This window comes from Heterodontus francisci, chromosome 1 (assembly GCF_036365525.1).
Source record: "Heterodontus francisci isolate sHetFra1 chromosome 1, sHetFra1.hap1, whole genome shotgun sequence".
Lineage (NCBI taxonomy): Eukaryota > Metazoa > Chordata > Chondrichthyes > Heterodontiformes > Heterodontidae > Heterodontus > Heterodontus francisci.
This window is the reverse complement of record NC_090371.1, coordinates 85,601,441-85,614,923: the sequence shown is the minus strand read 5'-3', so window position 1 is coordinate 85,614,923 and position 13,483 is coordinate 85,601,441. Positions and strand designations below refer to the sequence as shown.

General features: G+C 44.7%; 1 protein-coding gene across 4 annotated transcripts in view; it reads right to left on the bottom strand.

Annotated features, from left to right (window-relative positions):
- Positions 1-2,327: 2,327 nt before the first annotated feature.
- Positions 2,328-13,483, bottom strand: part of LOC137370309 (urea transporter 2-like) — a 118,424-nt gene continuing 107,268 nt past the window's right edge. For all 4 annotated transcript variants that reach the window (XM_068032691.1, XM_068032695.1, XM_068032696.1 and 1 more), the window contains exon 10: positions 2,328-5,817. In XM_068032691.1, coding sequence (XP_067888792.1) covers positions 5,650-5,817 — 168 coding nt within the window. In that variant the 3' untranslated portion in view covers positions 2,328-5,649. The remainder of the gene's footprint in view (positions 5,818-13,483) is intronic.

Here is a 13,483-nt window from a genome sequence, read left to right as displayed (position 1 = left end):
TTTTCACTGCACTGCTGACAACTTAGCTCATTTGAATTAAATATCTAAAACAGTGAACATATGAATGTCCTACGAATGCATTGAGGGCGGAATTTTCTCAACTTAGTCCCTGCCTAAATGACAGGACCATTAGTGGGTTGTGAACCTGTTGGAATCTCCAGAAGCCTTTTCTGAGGCTCTTTAACTGAGCCACGGCAGTAGCATCCCACTTCTGGGTTCCCGACCAATCGGGGTTGGGGGGGAGTAGGCGGGTGGAGCGGGCAAGATCACTCACCGGAACCGTCAAAGGAAGAATTTCTAATCAAAGGGACCCTGGCATGGGTTACAATGCCTCATCAGCACATGGATTTTGAAGCTGCAGCAACCACAGGAATGGAAAGGAGACCTGGGAAGGCTGCACCCGGAAATTCACTCTTACCTGGAGGCCCTATGCAGGAATTTATCAAGTGGCTTAGCACTATCCCCACTTCTGGAGAAAAGCTGCGGGATGTTTATATTTCTTTTGGGATGTGGGCAACCCAATAAATGTAATGCTTATTTGAGGGCCATTGTGTCAACTATATATTGTGGAATTGGAGTCACAGATATTCTGGACCACGTAGGGATGGCAGACTCCCTTCCCTGAAGGATATTATTGCACCAGTTGGAACTTACATGGTAATTTTCTGGTGCTAGTTGTTACGACCGAGGTGGAAAGAGTGCTTTGTCTTTTTTAGTTCCACTTCTCCACAGATCACAACATATATTTAAATGTTTACCCAGTTACCGATGCGTTCAATCATATGCTCTACTCTTTATCCCAGAATAAACAACAAAATTATCAATTATAAAACAAGATGTATCCATTAACACACAGATTGAAATATGAAAGTTCTCTTTTAAAATCCCTCCAACACAAACTCACACACATACTGAAAAAAATAAAGAAATTCTCTCTGCAGAGCTCTGTTACAAAAAGAAGACAAAAAAAGAATACTTTTGGCAAAATACTTGCTAATTCTTGAAGAAAAAAGAAGATTTTGAAGGGTATCAGTTGTCCCTTTTGATCTGGCATCTGGGTATATGGTGACGGATCACCATGATCTTTCCAGAAGCAGTTCGTTCTGGAGACGTCGAGAAATAGTATGGTCAGCTTTCCAGGAGAAATGCAGTATCAAAGGCTTCTGCTATCACACTCTGGTTTCACAGGGTTTTCTCCAAAGACAGAAGGAAAGAGGAGCTGACACAATGGCCCTCTCAGTGTCTCTTAGAGAGGTGCAGGAAAGAAGAGATGGGGTTTTTTTCTTGGAAGGTTGAGCTTCAACAACTTTTCAAACACGGTCCACACCCCAAATGAACCAAAACTATATCTCAGAAGTGAAACCAAACTGTAGGTCAGAACCTCCTGACCACTCATAAATCTTGACATGTCACTTCACTGTAAACAGCTTCTCCAGGTCAACAAGGTTTCTGTTGTTTATATATCGTTAAGACATGTGACATTCAGCAAAGTTTGTTTTCAAACATATCTCAATGTCCTTTCAGTGAACTGTCAACAACAAGACAAAGTCCAGCATCTATGAAATCTTCAGCCTTCCAAAATTGAATCCATTTCCACCATTTAAATCTGAGTCCTCAAAAAATTTAACAAAAAGTGGAGGCACTTTCATAACATAGTCCACTGCCGATACTGCAAGAGACCCAGGACTAGGAGCAGCCATGGAGTCCTGGACTGCAATTAAGTGGGGATGGGCTCACTGGGGAAGGGTTGGTTGTTGAGGGCAGGGGGTTGGTGTTGGTACAGGAGTGGCTTTTGCTGCTGGGGGCTTTCTGTGGACAACAGATTGCACAAGTAGGAGGACCCCCCCACTTATCACACCCCAGCCCACAGGGAGGCCACCTGGTTTTACTGGGCGGCCTGCACATGTGGGAGATGACCTCCTCCACCGCTGGTAAAATTAATTGGCCACTTAAGGGCCTCAATTGGCCACTGGGCAGGAAGGCTGTCCTCAGCCTTCCCCACCCCTGACAAAACTAAATTGCGCAGGAAAGTGACGGGTACTCCACCTCCCTCCCCGCCTTCCCTTGGTATTTTATGGCTATGCACCCCCCCCCACCTCCCTGCCCGTCCCTGGAGGACTGATAAAATTCAGACCAATGTGTGCAGTTTTACAATTTGCCATGGTGGAGTTTGAACTCACAGCATTTACTTTAATCGTCCAGTACCATAATTACTTGGCAGTTCCACCCAATAACGAAAAGAATGCCATCTTTAGTTCAGGGATAGAGTACACCTGAATTCCTGACACAAACTTCCAACAGGTGAAGACAAAAACATTACCCCGCTATTAATAGTGATTGTAATATTTTTAATGCAATGTGGATCCACTGCAGTCATACATTTGATTAGAACTGATGAAAAGGTACAGAAGATTTGTTTTCTTTCTCCAGTTTTCTCACCTGCTCTCCTGAAGGCACTGACTCACGCTGCAATTTGGTCTGGTCGGTGAGAGCAGCCATCTGGTATTTCACCCCATTGGTTGATAAGTTAAGATCCAGCAGTAAATCAACAAAGCTCAGAATGAAAGGAGTTAATCCATTCCAGCAAATCATCAAGCTTTCTTTAGAGCAACCACATTAGTTTCAAATTTCACAGCTTCCCTATCTTGGCTTACTATTTTGATGCACTTTCAACCTTGATTAGTTTGCAATTGTATAACTTTCAGCTTTATTCTATCTTACGCATTTTGGGACAGGATTCCCTCTGCTTCTCTATCTCCCATTCCTGTTTGAAGGCCCTCCCTAAAACTCAGCTCTTTGAACAAGCCTTCCTAATAACCCCTGCTTTGCCTTCTGACCCATTTTGTCTGCTTATGCCTCTGTGAAGTGCCTTGGGAAATTTTGTATGTTAAATGCAAGTTGTGATATTGCTGGATATATAATTTCTTTCGTTGCCTAATGTTGTTAAGGATCAGTCAATTTGGGTCTTGCATACACATTTACTCCAAATATATGCCATCCAATTTACTTTCCAACTTCAATAGATAGAACAGGAGCAGTTCATAAGAACTAGGAGCAGGAGTAGGCCGTCTGGCTCCTCGAGCCTGCTCCGCCATTCAATAAGATCATGGCTGATCTTTTCGTGGACCTTCCTAATTACTTGCTGTACCTGCAGACCAACCTTCTGCGATTCATGCACAAGGACACCTAGGTCCCTCCGCATAGCAGCATGCTGCAACTTTTTACCATTCAAGTAATAATCCTTTTTCCTGTTACTCCTACCGAAATGAATGACTTCACATTTATTAACATTGTATTCCATCTGCCAGACCTTTGCCCACTCACTCAATGTATCTATGTTCCTCTGCAAAGTTTCACAGTCATCTGCACACTTTGCTCTGCCACTCATCTTAGTGTCATCTGCAAACTTTGACACCCTACACGTGGTCCCCAACTCCAAATCATCTATATAAATTGTAAATAATTGCGGTTCCAACACCGATCCCTGAGGCACACCACTAGTGACTGATTGCCAACCAGAATAGCACTCATTTATCCCCACTCTCTGCTTCCTGTTAGTCAACCAATCCTCTATCCATGCTAATACTTTACCCCTGACGCCATGCATCCTTATCTTATGCAGCAGCCTCTTGTGCGGCACCTTGTCGAAGGCCTTTTGGAAATCTAGGTACACCACATCCATTGGGTCCCCATTGTCTACCTTGCTCGTAATGTCATCATAGAGTTCCAAAAGATTTGTCAAGCATGACCTGCCCTTCATGAACCCATGCTGCGTCTGCCCAACGGGACAATTTCTATCGAGATGCCCTGCTATTTCTTCCTTGATAATAGATTCAAGCATTTTCCCCACTACAGAGGTTAAGCTAATCGGTCTATAATTCCCCATCTTTTGTCTACCTCCCTTTTTAAACAGTGGCGTCACATCTGCTGTTTTCCAATCAACTGGGACTACCCCAGAGTCCAGCGAATTTTGGAAAATTACCGTCAGTGTGCACCTGCGATTTCTCCCGCCATCTCTTTTAGTACCCTGGGATGCATTCCATCAGGGCCAGGAGACTTATCAATCCTTAGCTCCATTAGCTTGCCCAACACTACCTCTTCCGTAATAATGATTGTTCCCAGGTCCTCACCTACGTTCGGCTCTTTGTCAATTACTGGCATGTTATTAATGTCCTCCACTGAGAAGACCGATACAAAATACCTGTTCAATGCCTTGGCCATTTCATCATATCCCATAACTAAATTCCCCTTCTCATCCTCTAAAGGACCAACGTTTACTTTAGCCACTCTTTTTCGTTTTATATATTTATAGAAACTTTTGCTATCTGTCTTTATATTCTGTGCTAGTTTTTTCTCATGTTCCATCTTACTTTTCTTTATGGCTCTTTTTGTAGCTTTCTGTTGACCTTTAAAGTTTTCCCAATCTTCTAGTTTCATGCTGCTTTTGGCCACTTTGTATGCCTTCTTTTTCAATTTGATAGCCTCCCTTATTTCCTTAGACACCCATGGCAGAATACCCCTTTTCTTCCAGTCCTTCCTTTTCACTGGAATATACTTTTGCTGAGCACTTTGAAAAATTGCTTTGTAAGTCCTCCACCGCTCGTCAACTGTCCCACCGTAAAATCTTTGTTTCCAGTCCACTTTAGCCAAGTCCTCCCTCATTCTATTGTAGTCCCCCTTGTTCAAGCACAGGACCCTGGTATTGGATTTTATCTTCACACTCTCCATCTGTATTCTAAATTCAACCATACTGTGATCACTCCTTCCAAGAGGATCCCTAACCATGAGGTCATTAATTATTCCTGTCTCATTACACAGGACTAGATCTAGGATAGCTTGCTCCCTCGTCGGTTCCATTACATACTGTTCAAGAAAACTATCACGGATACACTCAACGAATTCCTCCTCAAGGCTATCCTGACTGAGCTGGTTCGACCAATCTACATGTAGATTAAAATCCCCCATGATAATTGCCGTACCATTTTTACAGGCATTAGTTATTTCTTTGTTTATTGCCCGCCCCAATGTGATGTTATTATTTGGTGGCCTATAGACTACGCCTATCAATGACTTTTTCTTCTTAGAGTTTCTAATTTCCACCCAAATGGATTCAACCTCATTCTCCATAGAACCTATATCATCTCTCAGCAGCGCCCTGATGTCATCATTGAGTATCAGAGCTACACCACCTCCCTTACCTTCCTGTCTGTCCTTCTGAATAGTCTGGTACCCCTGGATATTTAACTCCCAGTCGTGACCAACCTGCAACCATGTCTCCGTAATGGCTACCAAATCATATTTATTCGCGATGATTTGTGCCGTTAACTCATCAACCTTGTTACGAATGCTACGAGCATTCAGGTAAAGTGCATTTATGCTAGCTTTCTTACCCTCATGATTCCCAACATCTCTAATAATAACAGTTCAAATACATGGGCAAGGATATGTGCAACATAATTTCAAGAATATTAACGTATTCTTTTAGAAGGGACACATTACATCTGTGGGGAAAAAAATAGGGCATTTGAGACATATATACAATATGTAGGTTATATAATTAACAATATGTGATTAAGAGGGAAATGTTGCATGTATATATATTGTATACACAGTTGTACTTTTCATGAAGATTTTTGTACCATGCTCTTTTCATTTACTTTGTTCAATTTTCTTCATTTCCTGGTAAATCCTTCTGTTCTCCTCAGGGTAGGTTACTTCACATAGAACTAATTTATAGATGGCTTTATTATTGGTGGTCATCAGCAGAAATAGAATTGTGGAAAGGCAGAAAGGCCAAGTGCATGCAGGTAATCCAAACTAGAAAACAACACAAAATGAAATAGTTACACAGCAACATCAGTTCTGGTTCAACAAAAACCTTTGAGGTAAGTAAGGCTGGGTTTATACTGAATGCTTTGGTAGGAGATATCCTCCTGGAGCGGATCTTGCAATTCAGCAGTTTAGTGTATTTTCTAGTCTCAAAATTACACTGTCATTTTTGTATTGATGTGCACTTGAAACCAGTTTGCATCAACAAGTCAAGTGTCAGTATAAATACAGCTTAACACACAGTGAAAATGCAAAGTTAATATCTCTTTATTCAACTTAGAACAGAAGAACAGAAGAAATAGGAGTAGGAGTCTGCTCCACCATTCAATTAGATTATGTCTGATAGATTGTGGCCTTAACTCCAATGAATATACACACAACCTGCTCAACCTTCACTCATAAGACAACCCCTTCATCTCAGGAATAAGCCCAGTGAACCTTTTCTGAACTGCGTCCAATACAAGTATATCCCTCCTTAAGTAAGGAGACCAAAACTGGACACAGGTGCGGTCTCACCAATGCCCTGTACAGTTATAGCAAGTCGTTCCTATTTTTATACTCCACCCCCCTTGCAAAAAATGCCGACATTCCATTTGCCTTCCTAATAATATAATGTACCTCCATGCTAACTTTTTGTGATTCATATACAAGGACACCCAGATCCCTCTGTACTGCAGCATTCTGCAGTCTCTCTCCATTTAAATAATGTTCTGATTTTCTATTCTTCCTGTCAAAGTGGACATCCTCCAAATTCCTCACATGATACTCCATCTGCCAAATCTTTGCCCACTCACTTAACCTGATCTCTTTGCAGACACTTTCTGTCCTCCTCACAACAGTGGCGCAGTGGTTAGCATTACAGCCTCACAGCTCCAGGGACCCGGGTTCGATTCTGGGTACTGCCTATGTGGAGTTTGCAGGTTCTCCCTGTGTCTGCGTGGGTTTTCTCCGGGTGCTCCGGTTTCCTCCCACAAGCCAAAAGACTTGCAGGTTGGTAGGTAAATTGGCCATTATAAATTGTCACTAGTATAGGTAGGTGGTAGGGAAATATAGGGACAGGTGGGGATGTTTGGTAGGAATATGGGATTAGTGTAGGATTAGTATAAATGGGTGGTTGATGGTCGGCACAGACTCGGTGGGCCGGAGGGCCTGTTTCAGTGCCGTATCTCTAATCTAATCTAACTTGCTTTCCTACCTATCTTTGTATTGTCTGCAAGTTTGGCAACAATATATGTGGTCTCTTCATCCTAGTCATTATTATAGACTGTAAATGGTTGAGGCCCCAGCACTGACCATGTGGCACTCCACTAGTTACAGTTTGCCAACCTGAAAATGGCCCATTTATCCTGACTCTCTGTTTCCTATTAGTTAGCCAATCCTCTATATAAGCTAATGCATTACCTTCAACACCATGAGCTCTTATCTGTGTCGGAAACTTTTATGTGGCACCTTATCTAATGCCTTTTGGCAATCCAAATACACTAGATCAACTGGTTCCCCTTTATCCACCCTGCTTGTTACATCCTCAAAGAACTCCAATAAATTTTTCAAACATGATATCCTTTTCATAAAACCATGTTGAGTCTGCCTGATTGCATTATGATTTTCTAAATGTCCTGCTACTACTTTCTTAATAATGGATTCTAGAATTTTTCCAACTATAGGCTAACTGGCCTATAGCTTCCTGCTTTCTGTTACCAACCACCACCACCACCCCCACCCTCCACCCCACAACCCCCGACCCACCCCTTTTCTTGAATAGAGGTGTTACATTTTTGGTTTTCCAATCCACTGGGACTTTTCCAGAATCTAGGGAATTTTGGGAGATTACACCAATGTATCTACTATCTCTGCTGCCACTTCTTTTAAGACCCAAGGATGGAGGCCATCAGGTCCAGGGGACTTGTCAACCTTTAGTCCCAATAGTTTTCCTTGTACTTTTTCTCTACCGATTGTGATTGTTTTAAGTTCCTCCCTCCCTTTTGCCTCTTGATTTTCTGGTATTCTTGAGATGCTTTTTATGTCTTCTACTGTGAAGGCAGATACAAAATACTTGTTCAAAGTCTCTGACATCCTTGTTTCCCATTATTAATTCCAGTCTCATTCTCTAAGGGATCAACACTTACTTTAAGCTACTCTCTTCCTTTTTATATACTTGCAGAAGCTTTTATTGTCTGTTTTTATATTTCTTGCTAGTTTACTGTCATACTTTAATTTTTCCCTCTTTATTTGTTTTAGTCATTCTTTGCAGGTTTCTAAAATATCCCCAATCTGCTGGCCTACGACTAATTTTTGCAGCATTGTATGCCTTTTCTTTCAATTTGACACCATCCTTAACTTCGTTAGTTAATCATGGATGCTGCATTCTTCTCATAGTCTTTCTTTCTGAGTGGAATATATCGTTGTTGAGAGTTATGAAATATCTTCTTAAATGTCTGTCACTGCTTCTCTACCTTCTTACCTTTTAATTTATTTCCCCAGTCCACTGTAGCTAACTCTTCATATGCTTGTAATTACCTTTATTTAAGTTTAAGACACTAGTTTCAAGTCCAGACTTCTCACTCTCAAACTGAATGTGAAATTCTATCATGTTATGATCACTCTTGACTAGAGGATCTTTTACTCTGAGATCATTAATTAATCCTGTCTCATAAGACATTCCCAGGTCTAAAACAACGTGCTCCCAGATTGGCTCCAGAATGTGTTCTAAGAAACTGTCCCAAATACACTCTATGAGCTCATCCTCGAGGCTATCTTTGCCAATTTGATTAGTCCAATCTACATGAAGATTAAAATCACCCATGATTATTGCAGTACTTTTCCCACAAGTTCCCATTATTTCTTAGAACCATAGAAAAATTACAGCACAGAAGGAGGCCATTCAGCCCATTGTGTCCGTGCCAGCTGAACAAACTAGCCGCCCAATCTAATCCCACCTTGCAGCACCTTGTCCATAGCCTTGCAGGTTACAGCACTTCTGGTGCATGTCCAGGTACCTTTTAAAAGAATTAAGGGTTTCTGCCTCCACCACCATTCCTGGCAGTGAATTCCAGGATATTCTCTTCTTGATTTATATTCTGTCCTACGTGTAGCTACTGCTAAGGGGCTTATAAACTACTCCCACCAATGATTTCTTTCCTTTGCTATTTCTTATCTCCACCCAAACTGATTCCACATCTTGATCTTCTGAGCCAAGATTATTTCTCACTACTGTACTGATCTCATCCTTTATTAACAGAACTACCCCACCTCCTTTTCCTTTCTTCCTATCCTTCCACAGGGCTACAGGGAATTTGAGCATTCTTGTCAGTTTTTGCTCTTTGTACTATGCATACATAACATAATTCTAGTCAAAATCACTTAAAAATGCTTTTGTTTCTTTCCACTTAAAGAAAATAATTTTTATGACACTGTAAAATGGATAATGTTACTGAGCGTCTTCACTGTGGGAAGGGAGCTCTGTGCATGTATCCATGTTATGGCTGTGAATTGGTAATATAATCCCGGACTATGTAGGTACCAGCATCTTTTTTTTAATCAGCATTAACCAGGAACTGTAGCATGACAGTAACCATTAATGTAAATTGACACTGTCATTATATGGCCTCTTTAACATTACAAAGTGATTCATGACAACGCTTGCCAGCACTGACGTCATCAGGCTGCGCCGCAGTGCGCACATGCGCAGACGGTCTCCTGCTCTCTGCGCATGCGCTGCGGTCTGGCTTGCCAGGACCAGTTTGCGCATGCACAGATGACGTCATCGCGTAACGTCGTCTTCCTCGGGCAACACGCCAGGTTGGCCTCTGTGCATGCGCTTCTTGCAATCTTCCGATATTCACGCATACATCAATCTTCCGATATTCACGCATGCGTCAATCTTCCGATATTCACGCATGCGTTAAAGCTTCGGCGCGAGTTTTTGAAAGTGGAAGGAGGAGAGGTTTCATCGGGCATTTTCTCGCATTTTATCTCAATTATTTAGTCGTTTTGGAGATTTGCTTCATTTTTATTAGACAGAGGAGATTGTTCCAAGGTAAGTTGCTCTGAAAATATTTCCATTGGCTGGGGCACTGCATGTGCTCCAGTCCCTGTTGTAAGTTGCTGTGTGCAGGCAGTACATGTGCTGCAGCCCAGCGAACAACCTTCCATCTAAACGGTCACTTTAGTTTTTGTAACGTTTCAATGGAGTGCATTTTGTATTTCTTATCTCATCTCATGTGTCCCGTGTGGTCCCTTAATAGCCTTCCTGAACTTCCTAAACATATGCCTGCCTGTTCAAAGCTCCACTTCCCCCACCTGCGGTACCCTCTCCTTGCTGTTCAGTTACACAGTCACCTGTTCCTGCACCCATCCGAGCAGTGCACATGGACACACAGCCACCTCATGCCGTGTCCAGTGGTAGCACAAATGTGAATGCTCTTGCTGCGTACTCAACTGGTGAGGTGGGAATGCAGCCACACCATTCTCCATCCTCAGTGTTGCTTTAAGGCAAATGTAGGTAAGAGTGAAAGAAATGGAAGGTGATGCTGATAGTAGTAGGCAGGATTAAATGGGAATGGATGGGAAGACGCACGAGTAGCATAACCACTAGCAGGGAACAGCTGGGCTAAATGCTCTGCTTTATGTTCATAGTCCAAAAGAAATGTGCTTCTTTTTCCAGCACCCTCACATCATTCATGTTTTCCCTGAGAGCAGCATTGGACCATCACGAGATAGGGGCAGTTACATCATCCTGACTCCTACAGCTGAGGTGGGTACTAAGTAATTCATTGGCGGTGTTATCAGTACATGCCTATACTGCAGAGCATAAAGCATGTGCAACAGTAATTTCATTGGAGGGAGAGAAGCTCTGACACTGATGTTCTTTCCTTATTTCCTTTCATGTAAAACGTGCCCTTGAGAAAACAATCCTTGACACTTAAGGACGGCATTCAAGCAAAGGAGGCAGTGCAGGAGAGGACGCAAGGATGTGCTGATCCCTGCATCTGAGGTGTCTAATAAGTGCTTCATTGGCGACGTTATCAATTGGTGCCTTCACTGCAGAACTTAAAAAGGTGTGCACAACAGTAATTTCAGTGGATGGAGGGAGGCAAGCTCTGACTCTGATTTGCTTTATTTCTTTTCATGTAAAACATGCCGTCGAGAAAACAATCCTTGAGACTTAAGGTCAGCATTCAAGCAACGAAGGCAACTGGATCATGCTGCGGAGCTCGTCACAATGTGGAAAGGAACACTGCATTTATAGATGAATGGGAGCGCACATTGGGATGCGCTTGGGGAACATTCACCAAGAATTGACTGAGCTCAGACTCTTGTGACTTTGCCTTCTTCACATGGACAATACAGTAGTGGAATAGAGAGCCAAGCGTTCATTCACCACAAGGCTCTCCAGGAACAATCTCATTAGCTGTGCATAGCAGAGACTCGGCCTGTCTGTCTCACGGGAATGCTGGACACAACACTCATGTATCCATGCACAGCAGTTCCTCAGATGTTTAATGAACTTAATAAAACTTCTCAATAATTAAACCCAGAATTGTTGAGGTTTTGTTTTGTATGCTATTTCCCCGACTTTGCAACTGCACTTCAGATATTCAACTGTGGTGGAGGGGGTGGATGTAGGGGGGTAGAGGGAGGGGTGGAGGTAGGGGGGTGGAGGTAGGGGGGTAGAAGAGGGGGATAGAGGGGTGGGTGAAGAGGGGGGAGGGAGGGGTGGGTGAAGAGGGGGAGGTGAAGATGGAGAGGGGGGACGGGTGGGGAGAGCAGGGAGGGGTGGGGAGAGGGAGCATGCAAAATGCAGGGACCAGACAGTTGCAATGCCTGAAGTACTGTGGAGAAGTAGGGGAGAAAGCAACTGGGTAGGGGAGAAAGCAACTGGATTGGGCATCCGCAGCTGGAGGGAACAGCTGAATGGAGAGGGCCGGAAGCGAGAGGCTGGAGAGAGCTGCGGGGAGCGAGCGTGAGAAGACCTTGGTGTCGCCGGGTCAAGGGACTGGCTGGTAAGTCTTTTGCTGTTGTGTTTATGGCGCATGCACAGAAAAAGGCACTCCTCTTCCGCTCCGCTGCTCCCCCCCCCACTCTCCCCCACCCTCCCCCACCCCACTCTCTCCCTCTCCCCCCCTCCCCCCCACTCTCTCCCCTCCCCTCGAATTCCTCCCTCTACCTCCCCTCCTCCCTCTCCCCCTCCTCCCCCAGCTCTCCCCCCCTCCTCCCCCAGCTCTCCCCCCCTTCCCCCAGCTCTCCCCCCTTCTCCCAGCTCTCCCCCTCCCTCCCTCTTCCCCCCTCTCCCTCCCTCTTTCCCCCCTCTCCCTCCATCTTTCCCCCCTCTCCCTCCCTCTTCCCCCCCCCTTTTGAACCCCTCCCTCTTTCCCCCTCCCTCTTTCCCCCCTCCCTCTTTCCCCTCCCTCTTCCCCCCCTCCCTCCCTCTTTCCCCCCTCCCTCTTTCACCCCCTCTCCCTCCCTCTTCCCCCTCCCTCCCTCTCTCCCCCTCTCCATCCCTCTTTCCCTCCCCTCTCCCTCTTTCCCCCCTCCCTCTTCCCCCCTCCCTCTTCCCCCCCTCCCTCTTACCCCCCTCTCCCTCCCGCTTTCCCCCACCCTCTCCCTCCCTCTTCCCCCTCCCTCTTTCCCCCCTCCCTCTTTCCCCCCTCTCCCTCTTTCCCCCCCTCCCTCCCCCTCTTCCCCACCCTCCCTCCCTCTTTCCCCCCCTCTTCCCCACCTCCCTCCCTCCCTCCCTCTTTCCCCCCTCCCCCCCTCTTCCCCCCTCCCTCTTTCCTCCCCCCCTCCCTCCCTCTTTCCTCCTCCCCCTCTTTCCTCCCCCCTCCCTCCCTCTTTCCTCCCCCCTCCCTCTTTCCTCCCACCCTCTCCCTCTTTCCTCCCCCGCTCTTTCCCCTCCCTCTTTTCCCCGCCGCCGCCGCCGTCACCGCTGCTCTCCCCGGCCCGCGCTGCTCTCTCACTCCGGCCATTGTATGCTGCCACATGTTTGTTAGGTTTCATCTGTGTGGTTCTTTGAGCAGCGCCATCTTTAATCCTGGCAGCTGCTACAATCGCAAGCTGTGACGTTTTAGTGGCACATGCTGTATTTGCGCATGTGCCAAAACAGCGCCACCTACCGATCGCGTTGTCAACAATTGCAGTCTTAACATTAATGTGAAGTACTCAGCATGTCCGTTAACGTGATTGCAATCATTTAACTTTGGAGTCAGCTTGTCTGTTGGAATTACTTTCAATTTTATTTTATACCTTATGGAGTCATTATATAATTTGTCTGGAACCTTATTGTTAGGGGAACACCCATGCTGCTGCTGGCTTCCTTCCAGCATCAAAATTTACTCCCCTGGAAACAAAGTTTTGTAGATGTATCTAAGCACTGATCGCATTAAAATTTGTCGTGAGGTGAGACTAGCAGTGCAAATTGGGTTTGTCGGCTATTTCTCGCACATAAATAGATGGAAGATCGTGGGCAGCACAAATCTGTATTTTCAATATTGGTGCTGGAGGATAAAGTTACCCTTCATTAGCCAAGCTTGTAAAATTCTATCTTTTATGGTCGGACGTCTATGGTTTAACAGATTCTATGTTGTTAATACCACTCCTTTCTCCCTGATTTACTTTGCCTTGTTGCACATTAATAAGTTTGTACAAATTCTAGCTT